Source organism: Triticum aestivum, chromosome 6A, assembly GCF_018294505.1.
Source record: "Triticum aestivum cultivar Chinese Spring chromosome 6A, IWGSC CS RefSeq v2.1, whole genome shotgun sequence".
NCBI lineage: Eukaryota > Viridiplantae > Streptophyta > Magnoliopsida > Poales > Poaceae > Triticum > Triticum aestivum.
Window position 1 is genome coordinate 617,714,805 of NC_057809.1, and position 13,348 is coordinate 617,728,152.

Consider the following 13,348-nt stretch of genomic DNA (forward strand, 5'->3'; position numbering starts at 1 on the left):
ATTGCTCTCAAAAGTCACAGCATGGAATTGTATAGTAATTATCTCAGGAAAATCGCCATAGTTATTTTATACTAGCACATATTTTCCTTGCACTTTTGGGCTCTAAATTCCACCTGTCTTCACGCGTGGACCGGGCGCCTGCAGCTGCCGCGTCGACCTGCCATCCGTGCAGCCGGCCATGCATTTCCCTGCTCGTACGTGCATGCATGCGTACGCCATGTCACGTACTCTACTCATGTGATCATGTCACCACCACACGGCCAGAACTCATTCCGTGACTCATCAGGCGGGCATGCGCTCCTCGATCCACCGCACAGTTGGACCTATCCATTCCATTCCAATTCCATCCGTCCGTCGCTTTCTCCACGCACACACTCCACTCCACTCCGTCTATATGTGTGGCCTAGCTACGCTATCGATCTGTTCGGAATTTCAAAATCAAGCCAGTGTGTGTGCGCGGGAACGTGCCGGAGAAACCAGCGACATGCCACACCCAGCAAGACAAGTAATTTGCGTGGCCCGACCTGCCTGAATTAGAAGTTGTAACCTTTTGTTTCTTCTATGCTATAATTCGCAAAGAAAATGGAGGAGACGGGAAGGTGACACACGAAAGCAACAGCGTCTGCAGTCCATATCGGTTTGATTGTGTCAGTAAGTTAGAGCATCTCTAGCCATTCTTCTAAAAAACACAGAAGTGAACGGCAGATTAAAGTTACTGGAGTAAATTTTATTCATCTAGAGGTCGCCGGCCCAACCTGATCCCCTAGACATAGTGGAGTAAAATTTTACTCCTTTATAGGTGGCCGGACCTAGCCGGACCACCACATCCGTTTGGGTCATCCTCTTTGCCCACCTCCTCTTTGACCACTCCTTCCCACACCGAATCATAAATTGAGATCATCAAGCCCAAACGTATGTTTACGCAGACGATGTTGCCCTCTTTGTCAAGCCCTCAGTTAGGCACCTCACGTTTGTCAGATCTATGCTTCATGCATTTGGCAACGCCTCTGGTCTACGGGTGAACTATCGGAAATCATCCGCTATCATGATCCATGGGGATAAACAAGACAAGGACCGTGTTGCTACCCTGCTTCAATGTAACTTGGCAAGTTTTCCTTGCAAGTACTTGGGTCTTCAGCTGGCCATCCACCAGCTCAGTCGTGCGGAGTGGCAGCCCATGAAAATAATTGGCAAAGAAAATGGAGGAAACGGGAAGGTGACACACGAAAGCAACGTCGGCTGCTCGTCCAACCGTGCGCCTCATCAGATAACATATTGGTTCGGTTTTTCAGTAAGTAACAGCTCTCATGCAACCGACTAGAGTTATATCGAGAATGGTGTTACATGGCTAACTGCAAAAAAAATTCATGCCAAAATCGTCGCCGGCCATTTATACCATTTGATTCAAAAAAAACCGGCTTGACTGGGTCTGACTACCAAAGGGATAACGGATCAAACATAGAAAACTCTGTTACCCCACCGACCGGGGAGGGGGGCATCTATGGAAAAAGAGCAGGGCCGAACCAATGCCAACTTTGGTGGCGTTGAGTGCACGCCTTCAAAACCCTTCATATTTTTGTAGCTTTCGATACCACGGCATCAACACATTTGGGGGCATTGCCTCAACATCGGTGTATAGCTGCAACACATCTTGTGCTAAGACCATTCACTTCCTTGACAGGTTTTTCATTTTGAGATACTTTTTGCTTCAAGACTGACACACCCTGACAATTTCCTCGGCATCCGCATATAACCACCATGCCACAAAAATCCATGATAGGACACCCTATGTTTCTATAGAGATTTGTCTAGAAACTCCTTTAAGTTGAGGTGATTGTTTCACATGACTGGTTTTCTTTTCGAGAGAACTCTGACACCAAGACACACCGAGAACGGCACATCCTAAGGCACATTGTTCGGGAACTTGGTAACTGGTAACTGCTCGGTCGACTACTGATTAGCACAAGTGAAGCCAGATAGGGTGGATGGATCCGCTGAAGGTTCCTTTGCAGCAATCCATGTGGTTTTAGGGTACTGCTCAGGTTTCCAATAAGAGCCATCAGCCTTCATTTTCCTTTCGAACCCAACACCCTCTTTCCTAGGGTTTCGGTTCAGGATCTGCCTTTTGAGGACATCACATAGTGTCTGATGCCCTTTGAGACTTTTGTACATCCCTGTTTCAAGCAGTGTCTTCAACCTAGCATTCTCATCAGCAATAGCAGTGGTATCCTCAGCGGAGGGGTTAGTTACCACATCAACAGTTAAAGATATTGCAATAGTAGCAGCAGTAGAACATTCAGCAACAGAAGTAGCGTTATCACGCTCAATGCATTTAAGACATGGTGGTTCAAATCCTTCCTGAGCTGAACTGATTTGTTCGGCGCGAAGTGACTCGTTTTCCTTTTGAAGATCTTCATGAGCCGCTCTCAATTTCTCAAGATCTTGCTTCCTTTGAAGATAATCATAGGAAAGCCTTTCATGAGTTATTGAGAGTGTTTCATGACGACTTTCAAGTTTCTCATACTTAACGTGAAGATTTTTTATGTCTTCAATTAAGTACTGAGATCGAGTCATTTCAGCGTCTAACAGATCATCGCTTTTGTCTAACAGTTTTTGAATGTGTTCCATAGCTTTCTGTTGTTCAGTTGCAATTTTAGCAAGGGTTTTGTAGCTGGGTTTGGAACCACAATCAGAGTCATCGTGACTAGATGTTTGATAGTGAGTAGTGCGTGTGTTTACCATGGTACCGCGTGCCATGAAGTAGTAGGAAGGAGTGGAGTAGTCCTTGTCATTTGCATCGGTGTCGGTGATGAAGTCATTGTCTTCAGTGTTGAAGATGGACTTGGCAACGTATGCTGTAGCCAGACTCGCAACGCCAGAATCGGACTCCTCCTCAGACTCCACCTCCGCCTCCTCAGAAGCGGACTCCTCCTCAGAATTCATTTCCTTGCCAACAAACGCACGTGCCTTGCCAGATGAGCTCTTCTTGTGTGATGAAGACTTTGAGGAAGACTTGGAAGAAGATTTTGAGTATTTCTTCTTCTTGTCGTCAGAGTCATACTCCTTGCTCTTCTTCTTCTTGTTGTTCTCATTGTCCCACTATGGACACTCAGAGATGTAGTGACCAGGTTTCTTGCACTTGTGACATGTTCTCTTCTTGTAGTCATGAGCAGATGCTTCATCATTCCTTGAGGTTGATCGTGAAGACTTTCTGAAGCCTTTCTTCTTGGTGAATTTTTGAAATTTCTTCACAAGCATAGCAAGCTCCTTTCCAATGTCTTCAGGATCATCAGAACTGCGCTCAGATTCTTCTTCAGATGAGGATACAACTTTTGCCTTCAAGGCACGAGTTTGTCCATAGTTGGGACCGTAGATGTCTCTTTTCTCAAAAAGCTGAAACTCGTGTGTGTTGAGCCTCTCAAGTATGTCAGACGGATCGAATGTCTTGAAATCAGGACGTTGTTGAATCATCAAGGCTAGGGTGTCAAACGAACTGTCAAGTGATCTCAGGAGTGTCTTGACGACTTCACGCTTGGTGATCTCAGTAGCGTCGAGGTCTTGAAGCTCATTTATGATGTCAATGAGTCGATCAAACGTGAGCTGGACATTCTCATTGTCATTTCTCTTGAAGCGGTTGAAAAGGTTGCGAAGGACACTGATTCTCTGATCTCTCTGGGTTGAGACGCCTTCGTTGACCTTGGAGAGCCAGTCCTAGACTATCTTAGATGTTTCCAAAGCACTCACGCGGCCATACTGTCCTTTGGTCAGATGACCACAGATAATATTCTTGGCAGTAGAGTCCAGTTGAACGAACTTCTTGACATCAGCAGCAGTGACACCTTCTCCGGCCTTGGGAACGCCGTTCTTGACGACATACCATAGGTCGACGCCAATGGCTTCAAGATGCATGCGCATCTTATTCTTCCAGTAGGGATATTCAGTTCCATCAAATACGGGGCACGCAGCGGAGACTTTAATTATCCCTGCAGTCGACATAGCTAAAACTCCAGGTGGTTAAACCGAATCACACAGAACAAGGGAGTACCTTGCTCTGATACCAATTGAAAGTGCTAGTGATCGACTAGAGGGGGGGTGAATAGGCGATCTTTATGAAAGTCTTCAAAACATGGAAGTTTTGAAGACAACCGATAGAAATAAACCTATTACCATGCAGCAGAAGGTAGACTACACTAGGCAAACCATAGTCAAGTATTCAATAAAGTGAAAGCGCAATGACAAATAGCAGCTAGGCAGTAAGGATCAGGTAGGAAGATATTGTGAAGCCAATCAGAACAAGCAGTCACTCAGTAAAGACAGAAGATAATGCAATCATACAATGACTTCACAAGGACCAATAGTAAAAGGGAAGGGAAGGAGGAAACCAGTGACTCTTCGAAGACAATAATTTGTTGGACCAGTTCCAGTTGCTGTGACAATTGTACGTCTGGTTAGGGAGGCTGAGATTCAACTCAGAAGACCTCGTCTTCACCTTATTCCCCTTGAGCTAAGGACACCCAGTCCTCGCCCAATCACTCTGGCAAGTCTTCAAGGTAGACTTCCAAACCTTCACAGACTTCGTTCACCGGCGATCCACAATGACTCTTGGATGCTCAGAACGCGACGCCTAACCGGCTGGAGGATTCACAATCCTCAAGTATAATAAGTCTTCAGATCAAACAGACAGGAAAACTTAAGTGATGCCTAACACTCTTTGGCTCTGGGTGGTTAGGGCTTTATCTTCGCAAGGAATTCTCTCTCAAAGGCTTCGAAGTGGGTTGCTCTCAAACGACAAAAGCCGTGCTTTAACTCTGAGCAGCCAACCGTTTATGGTTGTAGGGGGTGGGCTATTTATAGCCACTAGGCAACCCGACCTGATTTGTCCGAAATGACCCTGGGTCACTAGGGAACTGACACGTGTTCCAACGGTCAGATTTCAAACACACACGACAACTTTACTTGGGCTACAAGCAAAGCTGACTTATCCAACTCTGGACAAGATTTGCTCTCATAGTCTTCACTCGAAGACATAGGATTTTGGTTAAGCATCACTTTAGTCATTATGACTGGTTCTCTTGGACCCCACTTAACAGTACGGTGGTTCCTACGACTCAACAAAGAAAAATACAGAACGACGAAACTGCTAAGTCTTCACGCTCCATAGTCTTCACGGGATGTCTTCTCTTGTCGTCTTCAATGTGAATGTCTTCACATACCACCTTTGACTTCAATGTCTTCATACATTTTTAGGGGAAAACCGAATCAATGAGGGACTTCTACCTGTGTTATCCTGCAATTCTCACAAACAAATTAGTCCCTCAACTAGGTTTGTCGTCAATACTCCAAAACCAACTAGGGGTGGCACTAGATGCACTTACAGGAGCCAATATGAGCATCCAGGTTCCGCTATTGGTTATTGACCGGAGACGTGTCTCGGTCATGTCTACATAATTCTCGAACCCGTAGGGTCCGCACGCTTAATGTTTCGATGACGGTTATATTATGAGTTTATGAGTTTTGATGTACCAAAGGTTGTTTGGAGTTCCGGATGTGATCACCGACATGACGAGGAGTCTCGAAATGGTCGAGACATAAAGATTGATATATTGGAAGCCTATATTTGGATATCGGAATTGTTCCGGGTGAAATCGGTATTTTACCGGAGTACCGGGGGTTACCGGAATCTCCCCGGGGGCTTAATGGGCCTACATGGGCCTTCGTGGAAATAGAGGGAAGCAAGGGCAGTGTGGGGCGCGCCCCCCAAGGCCCAAACCGAATTGGTTTAGGGCAAGGGGGTCGGCCCCCTCTTTCCTTCTCCTCCTCTCCCTTTCCTTCCCCCTCTCCTACTCCTACTAGGAATAGGAGGAATCCTACTCCTAGCAGGAGTAGGACTCCCCCTTGGCGCGCCTCTCCCTGGTCGGCCGCCTCCTCCCCTTGCTCCTTTATATACATGGCCAGGGGGCACCCCATAGACACAACAATTGATCAAGTTGATTTTTTAGCCGTGTGCGGTGCCCCCCTCCACCATAGTCCACCTCGATAATACTGTAGCAGTGCTTAGGCGAAGCCCTGCGTCGGTAGAACATCAACATCGTCACCACGCCGTCGTGCTGACGAAACTCTCCCTCAACACTAAGCTGGATCAGAGTTCGAGGGACGTCATCGGGCTGAACGCGTGCTGAACTCGGAGGTGCCGTGTGTTCGGTACTTGATCGGTCGAATCATGAAGACGTACGACTACATCAACCGCGTTGTGCTAACGCTTCCGCTTTCGGTCTACGAGGGTATGTGGACAACACTTACCCCTCGCGTTGCTATGCATCACCATGATCTTGCATGTGCGTAGGATTTTTTTTGAAATTACTAAGTTACCCAACAACATCATGACCAGCAGACCCGCGGATATTGCCTCGGGATCCGCATGTAACCTTCGCACTCCCACAAATCCACCATACGCAACCCTAGGTTTCTATGGAGATTGTCGAGGAACGTCTTAACGCTAAGATGATCCCTTCACTGGAATGATTTTCCTTTTCGAAGAATTTTTACTCCAAGACACATCATGACTGGCACACTTGAGGGCATTGCCCGAACATCCACATATAACTGTCGTACCCTACCAATCCTCCATACACCATCCTATTGTTAAATGGGGATTGTCTAGAAACTGCTGATGCCATGACGATCCCTTGACTTCAAGGGTTTCCCCTTTCTTTGGGAGAATCTTTACTCCAAGAGACATAATGATCGACACACCCGGGGCATCGCCTCGGCATCCGCATATAACCGCCACACCCCGCAAACCGGTCATACACCTCCCTATGGTTTAATGGGAATTGTCGAGAAACCGTTTAGGCTAAGATGATCCCTTCACTTTAATGCTTTTCCTTTTCTGGAGAATTTTGACTCCAAGACACATCATGACGTGCACACCCAGGGGCATTGCCTCAGGATCCGCATGTAACCTCCGCACCCTCACAAATCCGCCATACACAACCCTATGTTTTTATGGAGATTGTCAAGAAACGTCTTAACGCTAAGATGGTCCCTTCACTTGAACGCATTTCCTTTTAAATAAAATTTTACTCCAAGACACATCAGACCAGCACACCCGAGGCGTCGCCTCAGCATCCGCATATAACCGCCACGCCCGGCAAACCGGTCATACACCACCCTACGGTTTAATGGGAATTGTCGAGAAACCTTTTAGGCTAAGATGAGCCCTTCACTTTAATGCTTTTCCTTTCCTGGAGAATTTTGACTCCAAGACACATCATGACGTGCACACCCAAGGGCATTGCCTCGGGATCCGCATGTAACCTCCGCACCCTCGCAAATCCGCCATACACAACCCTACATTTTTATGGAGATTGTCATTTCCTTTTAAATAAATTTTTACTCCAAGACACATCAGACCAGCACACCCAGGGGCATTGCCTTGGCATCCGCATATAACCGCCGTACCCTGCAAATCTTGCATACCCCGCCCTATGGTTATATGGGGATTCTCCGAAAATTGGTCATGCCATTATGATCCCTTGACTTCACAGTTTCCCTTTTTTACGAGAATCTTTACTCCAAGAGACATAATTATCACCATACCTGGGCCATCGCCTCGGCATCCGCATGTAACCGCCACGCCCCACAAACCCGTCACGCACCACCCTACGACTTTAGGGAGACTGACCAAAAACGTATCATACTAAGATGATTCCTTGACTTGAAAGATATCCCCTTTTCATTAAATTCTTACTCCAAAACACGCCAAAGCCGGCACGCCCGAGGGACCCGCCACGGCATCCAGATACCGCCGCATCTAGGGGGGGCAACCTGATACGTGTGCGGATGACATAATACCCTAGAGTCAGGGAAGACCATGTTTAGCATGTGCAGGTTTTTCTCCTAATAAGATGAATTTTTATTTTTATTGAAGCTTTTTTATTTTTTGTGGGGGAATTATTTCACCAACGGTTACTCTAGGTAAAATCCAATGAATGAATTTATGGAAATGAATCAAAAGCAGCCAATGCGCCAGGTAAAGGCCAGGCTGTCAAAAACGTCATCCCTGGAAAGAGGTAATTGCCGGTTTCCCGGTCCTGGCTCCGCTATAGACAACTCATTACCCCACCCTCACACACACCACTCACTGACAACTCGGCTCCAGGGAAGCATGGCCCCAGATGTCATCGGGAGAGAGTGGGGCTCACTGCTGTACGTCGAGCGTGGCGGGCGGGCCTGGCAGGGCCCAGCGCGGCCCATGTGGCCTCCCGTCCGCCTGTCTCCACTCCACTCCCCACCGGTGGCGCTCTCCTCAATCATTAACCCCCCAACCCCACCCCACCCCACCCCCAGACCCCCCACCCCCTCCCCCTCTCCACCACCATGACGACGAGGCCCGACGGCGGCGGCGGCGTGGGTGGCAGCGGCGACGGACCGGAGGACAAGCAGCTCGTTCCGGTGTCCGCGAACGGGACGAATGGCGGCGGCGGCGGCGGCGCGCTGGCGGTGCGCAAGGCGCCCTCCAAGGACCGGCACAGCAAGGTGGACGGCCGGGGGCGGCGCATCCGGATGCCCATCATCTGCGCGGCGCGGGTGTTCCAGCTCACCCGCGAGCTGGGGCACAAGTCCGACGGCCAGACCATCGAGTGGCTGCTCCGCCAGGCCGAGCCCTCCATCATCGCCGCCACCGGCTCCGGCACCACCCCGGCCTCCTTCTCCACCTCCTCCCCCTCCTCGCTCCGCCCCGGAGGCCCCGGCGCGGGCCACGCGCACGCTCAGCCTCTCGCCGCCTCGCCGCACCCCGGCCACCACCACCACCTCCCGCACGCCGCGCCCTTCATCCTCGGCAAGCGCGCCCGCGAAGACGACGGCAACGGCAACGGCGCGGCGTCCGGCGAGGCGGCGGCGGTCACCGCGGCCATGGGCCCGGCCCCGGGGTTCTGGGCGCTGCCCGCGCGGGGCGACTTCGGGCAGCTGTGGAGCTTTGCGCCGCCGCCGGAGATGATGGTGGCGGCGCCGGCGATGGCGGGGGAGGCCTCCGCCGCCCGGGTCGGCAACTACCTGCCCATGGCGCAGGCCAACCTGAACCTGCTCGCCTCCTTCTCCGGTGGCCCCGGCGGCGCCGGCCAGGCCACCGGGCGGGCCGAAGAGGAGACCGCCCACTGAACCGGCGGCGGCGGCTGTGCAGGGTTTTAGGCAGGGCTAGGGTTTCTTCCCCTCCGGGCGCAGATTGCTTCCTTTTGGGGTCAATTTCCATGGTTCCTCCGGCAAGAGGAAAAGATTACTGAAGGTGTTCATCAGACAAGGTGGCGTCAGTCAATTCAGTGCGAATTAAGCTTGCTCCTCTGCTCCCTCTCAGTTAAGTTCAGATGGTTAGGTCAGGTCAGGTCAGGTCAGGTGAATTGGGTCTCTAAATTTCTGCGGGTAGCAACAGCAATTGTTGCTCCTTTTTTCATGTAAAAATCAATCATCATGGGTCGAGGTCGTGTGGGTTCCTATTACTTTCTAGCCAGTCAGTCAAATGTAGTTCCCTTTTCTCTCTTGGTTTGCTTTGTGCTGCTGATTCCAAGAAAGAAGAAGAAGAAAAGGCTTGCACAAATCTCAAATGTCCACAATTCTGCATCAAGATGGAGGATGAGCAAGCATGGCCTTCAGTAAGTTGCACCTCTGCTCTGCTTCTTAGGTCTTCTTTTTTCAGTTTTTTTTCTTCATTTCTTTTGTGCTCTGGATTGAATTAGTGCTTGGTGAGAATAATAATAAGTGACTGTTGTTAGCTCAGATAGCCAGCTCCTGTATGTATCTATCTTTTGATTGTTTGATGGGTGTGTCAATTGTGTGTCACCAGGAATGGAATTGATCAGTGGACAAAAATAATGAGACAGCCGATAGAAGAGTGCATCATCTGTCATGTCCATCCAGCAGCACCCTCTCATCCGCTACGTCTCTGTCTTTGCATCCTAGTATCATGCCACTGATTTTCACTATTATCATACCATTGTTTGCGAAATTCAGGTGGCGATGCACCCCAGCAGCTTGTTGTTTAGAAGTAATTGCATCGCATTGCCACTGGTTTTGCGGCTGCTGTTGCCGGCACTGTGATGTGTTGTGCTGCATGTGCGGTCAGCTGTGGAGGTAGAATAATAATCGTAGGGAGTGGGGGCTCTAGTGTACTTGTGGGTGGCAAACCAACTTTCTCGTGCTGACAGGAATCGTGTCTGCCTCTCTCTGCATTTGCCTGATTGCTCTGGTTGGTGATACTACTGTATAATTATGAGGATGATTGCATTCGATTAGCCTTTTCCTTTCTTTCTATCTCTCATCATCTTTGTGGCCAAGTGGGGGACGAGGGTCCTCCTATGGGATACCCCGCTTTCTCATCCTCCTCCATCTTCTCTTTTCCCCGTTCTTTTTTATATAAAATGAAACGGGAGGGTACAGTAGTATCCTGTATGGATAGCGGGGTCTGCACTGACGAGAGTCAACTCTGTCCTCCTGCTGCTCTGCGTGCCCTGGCAAAGCATGTCTGCCTGGGCCTGGGCCTCCACTTGTGCTGCGGCTGCGATCAATTCTGATAAATAATATGAATCGCGCCTACAGACCGATTTTCAGTCCAAAAACCAAAAGAGGAGAGCAGAAAGCTGCGCACACCGCACGGGGGATTCTCATGAATCGCGCCTTTCTAGGCATGGCGGTACACTGTATAACCCGAGGAGAGCGCCCGACTGCCTCTCATATGCGCATCCACAATACAAAAATTATATGAATTCAACAACACGAAACAAAGCAAATCAAATCAAATCATAATTCAACCAATTGCACATGCCAAAATAAAATCAATGCTGGAGCGTGATGGATGACGCACTTGTCGGATCACTCGTCGGACGCCATCCATGGCACCTACTCCAAGCTCAGGCAGACATTTTTGTAGCCGTGGGAGGCCCGTGCCTTCTCGCACTTGTTTCTCATGACTTGTTGGTTATCCTTTTACACGGTGGCTTTTCCATTCATGACAACAACATCGTCCTCTTCATCGTTCATCCCAATTGATTGGTGGGAGCCTGAGCCATCATTCCTCTTTTTGCCGGACTTGAGATCGGCCATAACTTGGTTCCACTTTGGCTTGCCATTCAATATGATCCAACAATGGCTAAAAGCAAACGGCTTCTTCTCCACCTCATGGTACAAAGTGGCCGCCATCGCTGTCTAGCAAACAATATATGCATGAGCACGAGAATGCAAACACAAGAAGCATATGCAAATGACGACACGATGAAGCATTTGAGCTTATGTGCGTTGCCACTCTCATCAATTGTTCACTTCTCCTTGAATGATCCCCCATCGATGTTGGAGAGATGCCACATTGCGGGTGGTCACGATAGGATGCGGCTCCACATACTCCTTTTGTTCGTGATACTCCTTTCAAATCTTCTCCTAATACGTGTTCCCCTTTTGCTCGGTGCTGCATATTGGATCCATTGTTGTGGCCAACCAAGCTTTGGACCAACAAGATGTCCTCAAATCTTGAGAATCCCGGACCTCTTGCCTTCGCAGTCTTGGTCTTTTTCTTCTTCTTGCTCGGATTGGGATCGGATGTTTCCGCAACTTCAAATGCGGTGATGCCCTCCAATTCATACTCCATTTCGGTAGGATCTTCATTGTCATTGATCATGTTCGACAAGAACGCCTCCTACATGATCATGGTTTGCAAGTAGTCATCATGTGCGAAATGAACTAGTGGTCGATGCAAAAATTTGATCGGATAAGAGCAAAGAAAACAAACCGACTCTTGTTATGTCATTCCGTCCAACATGTCGAGGGCAGCCCGGGCACCGCCGGTGCCCATGCTCATCCGCGCCAGAATGAGATGCGACGAGTCACGCACGTCTACCGCGGGCATCTGTGTCGGTAGAAAGCTCTCCGAAATGGCCCAGCCGGCTGTCGAATCCTCCTATGTCCCAACGGGTTCGGATGACGTAATCTGCGTTGGTGCTCAGATGAAAGGGGTGCAGGGTTTCAGGCGCAGTAGGGGAGACAACTGCTCGACCATGTCCGAACCTCCCAGTGAAGCCGCCGCCGCCTCCCTCTCTCGTTGCTGGCGTCGCCGCAACTTCCGGGTGACATTCTCTGCCTTGCAAGACGTAGTCGACGAAGGGACGCCGACGAACCGCGTCTCCGTTGCGGCGGTTGGGGATGGCTGGACGGCATCTCCGCCGGTGGATCGGGACCGGTGGTGAGGATGTAGAGCAAGGGAAAGCTTGAAGGCAGCGGGAGGAGGAGGAGGAGGAGGAAGGATTTGGTGGATTTGGTGCAATTGGCAGTGGGGTTGGGCCGTCGGGTCTGACGTGACGGGCATGGCCGAGCGCTCCCATATCCGCCCTCATATTGGGGTTGAATATGGAAAGAATTCCTTATTTGGCCCTTTTCAAAATTTTGCTTTCCTTTTTAGCCCTTGACACTTAAACTTCATTTTGTTCCCTATCTGACACTTGCTGAGCACTCTAATCTACTGCATCCGTTTCAAAATAGATGACTCAACTTTGTACTAACTTGGAACGGAGGGAGTAGCATTCATCCCTCGTTCCACTCCCCTGCTGCTAATCCAGATGCAACAGAGACTTGAGATCAGGATTCTGAAGAGTAAGACGTTTTTAACTTATTACGGTAAAAAGAACGTTCCACGAGTGGCCGCGTATTTCCTTTCAAGTGCTGGTTGGTTGTCTCTTGAGATGGTGGTAGAAGCGGCCCGAGAAGTGTGGATGATTGTCACGCACACGCACATGTGACCAAAGCTGGTGAAAAGAGAAGAGTGGTAGAAAAGTGCGTCAAATGAAATGATGCGCACCGGCGATTCTGATGAATGAATCGCGCCTTTTTGAGCTTGATGATAGATAATTTGGCATCTTTCCGAGCTGGATGGATTCACCTTGTCTGTCTGCTTGTTTTGTTTGTTTGTTTCGGTGCGGGTTAACTGTTGTCTGAAGCTTTAGAATGAGGTACTATCATCGGAAGATACAGAACTTACGTTTGACGTTTAGTTTGATGTTAAAACTTTAAAAAATATGGATTTGTAAGCATTCAACTTGTGTTTTCGTGTATATAGTCACTTCGCTCGTTTTTAGACGTATCCCGTTCTTATGTGGCACACCAACATGGCTATGGCCCACTGGCAGTGACTAGAACTGCTCCCATGCATGCATTTTTCATGCATAACACGCCTCTGTATTTAATTAAGCAGAAGCCCCTCAGTAACACATGTGAATCCGCACAATTTTCATTTTTGCATAATCACCCTCACTCTGTATTTTATTAAGAAGAAGCCCCACAATAACACGTGTGGGTCCTACTTGTCAGC

At 49.2% G+C, this 13,348-nt stretch overlaps 1 protein-coding gene across 1 annotated transcript; it reads left to right on the top strand.

Annotated features, from left to right (window-relative positions):
• Positions 1-8,328: 8,328 nt before the first annotated feature.
• LOC123129152 (transcription factor TCP21) lies at positions 8,329-9,774 on the top strand. The gene has a single exon (XM_044549371.1). It carries the CDS (start codon positions 8,380-8,382, stop codon positions 9,160-9,162), a length of 783 nt encoding a protein of 260 aa, XP_044405306.1. The 5' UTR covers positions 8,329-8,379; the 3' UTR covers positions 9,163-9,774.
• Positions 9,775-13,348: the final 3,574 nt, after the last annotated feature.